The 5,371-nt window shown below is 35.6% G+C and overlaps 1 protein-coding gene across 1 annotated transcript in view; it reads right to left on the bottom strand.

The window, feature by feature from the left end:
• Rip11 (Rab11 interacting protein) overlaps positions 1-4,281 on the bottom strand; it is a 13,802-nt gene extending 9,521 nt beyond the window's left edge. Inside the window, exon 1 of the mRNA XM_018451703.1 lies at positions 3,890-4,281. Coding sequence (XP_018307205.1) covers positions 3,890-3,920 — 31 coding nt within the window. The 5' untranslated portion in view covers positions 3,921-4,281. The remainder of the gene's footprint in view (positions 1-3,889) is intronic.
• Positions 4,282-5,371: the final 1,090 nt, after the last annotated feature.

Here is a 5,371-nt window from a genome sequence, read left to right as displayed (position 1 = left end):
AAAAAATGTGGTATAGGTCGCGTTTGATTGTGCTGAAGTGGCTGGGCCAGCTTAATAGACGTCAATTTTTTCCAATAATACTATTAAACGTTAAATTTATAAATTTGTGTAAATAAAGAAAGGTCTCTAGAATATAAATAATATTTTTTCGTAACTTAATTCAATAACATTAAATTATTCAAGAATAAAAGCTTAAGTGTGTGGTGTCTTCCCCCTAATTATCTTATTATTATTTTCTATAAAGTGCGTAATTTTCTTGTGTGCGTAGTTTCTTTCTTTTTCGTTTTCTGAAAATTACAAATTTTGGACAAAACGCATCTTGAAAGTCTGCTCCTCATGTATTTAAGTCAAATAGATATAATATGTTTGACTTAAAAATACATACATTCTTCACATCAAAAGAAATAAAGACAAAAAAAATTAATTTAGTCACATGAACAATTTTTTTTCTCAGTGTCAACTCTGTAAATTCTGTAAAAATACTTTATAGATGAACAGGTAATAATAATCGGAATTGAGTGAACACAAGATTCAAAGATTTTTGCTGTTTAGAAATATCCGGTCTAGTTGTGAAATACTTTATACAAAGGAAAGGAGAGCATCGAATAGCTGCTAAACATACTTTCACGCGTTGCCTTTGTGCACCAAGATACGAAAGAACTCGAAACTTGTCATTCGCGAGACGAGAATTTATAATTATGTGCATACGATATATAGCATAAGAATCGTTTACTTTTCTCTGTTACAAATTTATAGCGCACATTTTTTACATGCTATTGAAAACGATAAATAAGAACTTGTTCACAATTGTGCATGCCTTCACATAAGGGTTTTAAACATTCATTTTGACACTTTAGTCCATGGGAGAACGTCTCTGAATCACCCTGAGGAAACTTTCCGGATTCGCACCTGGCGTCGGTCACCGTTTTGAGTACAGATGTCCGACTTTCCTTCCCCTCGTACATGTGTCCGTTGCAACGGAAATTCTCGGCCACGATACTCTCGATTTGACACCTGCCAACGTCCGAAGGTAAAAGTATCGCGTGCGCTAATTAAGGAGACAAGTACTCTAAAACGCGAGCATGCTTTCGCGAATTAAGCCGCACTCTCAGTAACAGGATTCTTATCTTATGATCGATTCGTGGTGAATGGTATTCTAATTAAAAACTTCACAAACTGCATACTAAAGGTTGAAAGACTATAATAAATTACTAAAGATTAAATTATCGTAAAAGAATCGAGAGGGAAGATAATAATTACACAAGGAGAAATTTCTCTAGAGATTAAATTTAGATTATCAGAGAAGATATACGTGTATTTTAAAAATCAGCTGATGAGTAATATCAATAATATCAATATATAAAGTGAATCATTGGAAGTGTTGTGATCGAGAAATATCAAGCAAATGCTTGTTATTCGAAATTTCGGTAGATTTCAACACACGATAAATTCTTTCACGCAAGATAATACAATATCAGTCAGGTGTAGGTGTTACAATAGAATATATTTCAACGAGAGAGGAGCTAACGTTTATTTGTAGCACAACGATCCCATGATTGCATCGTGTTTAATTGCTATCGGAATTAATTTAAATTATTAGTAGAAGTCGTTACAAACCATGCAAAAAATTACGATTCTTTTACGATAACCTTAAGAAGTCAAGAAAATGAGAGAGAAAGAGAGAAAAAGATAAATAAGATAAATAATATAGTTCAATTAATTCGTCTCCAGAGATAACATCATTTCACAAATTATCAACAGTGAAAAATTATCTTAACATGTTTTTTTATAAAATGCTCTTTTGCACCATTAAGGGAATCAGTATTTAAATTTAAAGCCAACTTTAGAAAATCTATCATTTTGATTTATAATTCTATATACTTCTATTCTAAAATCGATAATTTTATTTTTTCTAAAAAAGCGTGCAGAACGTTGGAAATTTACTATAATTTTGTATGTCTTTTGTACATAGTTGTTTCTTTCTAGAATTCCCTTTGTAACGTCGATGTAATTATATCCTTGGAAAGTATCCACAAAATGCTCTTTTGTCTTTGTAGAAAACTGCAATTTAATTTTTTAAAATCTACAATTTCACTTTCTTCAAAAAAAGCACATTGAAAATTCACCAAATTTTTGTACATTAGGCGTCATTGATGTCTTTCAGCTTGAAATTTATAATTTTCTCCGATCGTACACATCATATCTATATACTATTAAAAAAAAAGAAATTTGCTTCCATTACATGTAACGGAAAAGCAAATTTCCTTTTCTTTTAGCAGTGTATAGATGTGTACAATCAGAGAAAATTATAAATTTCAAGCTGGAAGGCATCAATGACGCCTAGTGTACGTTTCTTATACATAGTTTCTCTCTAGAATTGTCTTTTTATATATATCGATGTAATTATCCTTGGAAAATGTCCAGATATTCGACGCGTGACGAATACAAAGATTTCATGATGCGGTTATGCAATTCTTTTTTTCATATAAAAGAAATGAATTTAACTAGCAAAGTAATAGAGGAGACTCTTAAACAAAACCACTCTTAAACGAAAGACCATGTAATGCGTCGGACGTGAGCGTGCGATGCAAAAAAAGAGAAAATTATTTTCCGAGCGATGCATTCTCAGACAGTCTTTAAATACACGTTTCGCGTGCACGGTACAACGATGACACGATGACACATCGCACAGCAGCGGGTATCTCATTGCGCGTGTACTCTTTTTGTGTCTTTTTCAATTTAAGATAACGAGAGATATAAACTAGACCACCCTCATGGCGCATTCTCAGCTAAATCGCGGTATCATTTGCGTTGCCGATAAGATTAGAACGTTAGAAGAGAATGAATGATCTATTTAAACTGAAGCTCTACTTGTTCTCAAGAAAGAAGAATATGTTTCTTTCAGTATTCACCAAATTTTATCCTTTCTTCGGTGCTTTCCAACAAAAGACATATAATGTAACACAGTGATTTCATCTTTAACGTTGGCAAACAACAAGGATATAATGATTCATGTAGAGATAGTATAACAGAATCTAACCACAAGCAATTCTGTCGAGATAAAAATATATGTATGTATGTATATATAATTTCTCCGTGTATATATACTATCTCACTCTAATTTATGTTAGAGTATAACTGTTGTATTATGTACTACTGTTTCGCTCTATAACTTTAATTAAGATTATAGAGTAAGATGGTATAAATTAGAATGAGATTGTGTGTGTGTGCGCGCGCGCGTGTGTGTGCGTGCGTATATATATATATATATACACACCTATATGGAGAGAAACTATATGTGCTTTTCTCTCTTTCCTAGGATTTTGTCGCCAGTGAATTAGACCAGTGATAAATAGAAAATGATTGTTAATCACTGCTAATTAATAATTACTCTCTATTCGTGGCCAGATTCTGAAATAGGGTCTCTATCACTATGTTACACTATCATCTGTGTCTCTTGTTGGAAAGTCTTGTAATCTCTTTAAAAGTCCTTTCTTAACGTCAGCATGATTATGCGCTTGGAAAGTGTCCAGATATCCACCGCGTGACAAATACAAGGTAACGCTCCGTTTCTACGTCTCAATGACACGGCAGTCCGGGGCTCGAACGGCCTGCAGTACATTCCTGAGCGACGGCGGTGACGAGGCTGCGGGGTTTCGCTCGCCTAGTTTTCTGCGAACGCAAGAGACACGTAACCTCGTATACAAGTACATGCATCCATACGTATTCGCACATATATATATATACTATGTAACAACCGAGTTACGGGCACGCATTCCTTCGCGGCGCGTCCCGCGCATCCGACCACCTGTCGAAAGGAGGGAGGAGAGGAGGGGACGAGATACATGCCGTCGTTATGACGGCCGTCGTCGCGATATCGCGTGCTTACCTGTCACTTGAACGTGCGTCGGGCTCCACATTTTGTGACTTCCTGGGCTTCTTTCTGCTGCTGGCAAGGCGAAATCCTAGCGCTCGCCGACTCGCTGCCGTTGCACTCGTCGATTCCTCGCGACGACGATCACGACGACGCTTTCGCGAGGCGCGACGCGCTACGAAGAAAACGTTCGCATCACGCGGCTGTGTCTCGCGCACTGGTCAACCGTCTCGCGAGTCGCGGCCCTCGCGCCCGCTCGACTTCGCGGTTCGCACGGTCCGCACTCCGAGAACCGGGAGTCACGTCCAATCACGTCGGCAATCGAACATTCGCCACGTTCCGAAGTTCCTCGCTTCGCGACAATCGCAACGACTGTACTTACTTACAATCGCCGGGCCTTCGAACAACCGCTACGTGCGTCGCTGCGCAATGCGCCGTACGGTGCGACCGACGCGCCAGATGCGCCAGATGTGGACACTGCGGACTGAACGGGACCATCGCGCAGCTATCTTCACGATGCTTCATTGCGCGTAAAAATTTGAGTTTTTAAATTGTAGTAAAATTCATGGCTGCGTTCAGCAGAACAGTTTGCAACTGTTGTAAAGTTTTTTAAATATAATTCGTTTAGGTCAATACTATATTTGTCTTAATGCATTTTCTTCTCTCGATACATTGCATAATTAAGGCTGAATCTATAATAAACTATCCAGAGAAGAATGTTAATTATATTATAAGATTTAATTTAAAAAAATGTTTATTATATTAAAAAATAACGTAATATATTAATTAAAGAATCCATTACAACTAGTTGCAGCTATTACGTTATTTTTTAATATAATAAACATTCTTTTTAAATTAAATCTTATAATATATAATTAACATTCTTCTCTGGATAGTTTATTATAGATTCAGCCTTAAGTATGCAATGTATCGAGAGAAGAAAATGCATCAAGACAAATATAGCATTAAATAATTAAAATATACACGTATATTAGTTTTAATTGCATAGCTTTGGCCTTCATGCTTGCAGATTTCTCATTCATCTCTTATACGTCTGATTAACCATATCCTGAACGAAGCATTAATTAATCTATTCGCAGCCTGCATCGTCGCATCGATAAGAATCTATGCTGTCACAATCATGAGAAACGCTTCGTGTGTGCCTCAGATTTTATAGTACATGATATAAATGATAACTATAGCGCGACTTTTGACCTTAAGCGAGTAAACATCGTTATTAACATAAAAACAACATTATTAATATTAATGTATAAATGATTATTAATTTTCTAATTAGAATGTAGATTTGTTTTAGAATCTAAATAATAGTGAATTATTTATTTAAAAACTTTCAATTTATGTTCACACACACACACACACACACACAAAAGTTGCTAGTTTCAACTAATGAATTATTGATATCTCTAATAAAAAATCATTTTTTGTAAATAAATGATTGTATATTCTAACATTTAGTTCACTTTGTCATACTGCCGA

The sequence above is a fragment of the Mycetomoellerius zeteki genome, unplaced genomic scaffold, assembly GCF_001594055.1.
Source record: "Mycetomoellerius zeteki isolate Tzet28-1 unplaced genomic scaffold, Tzet1.0 scaffold316, whole genome shotgun sequence".
NCBI classification, from domain to species: Eukaryota; Metazoa; Arthropoda; class Insecta; order Hymenoptera; family Formicidae; genus Mycetomoellerius; species Mycetomoellerius zeteki.
The sequence above is the reverse complement of the archived record's forward strand: the minus strand, read 5'-3'. Positions and strand labels throughout refer to the sequence as shown.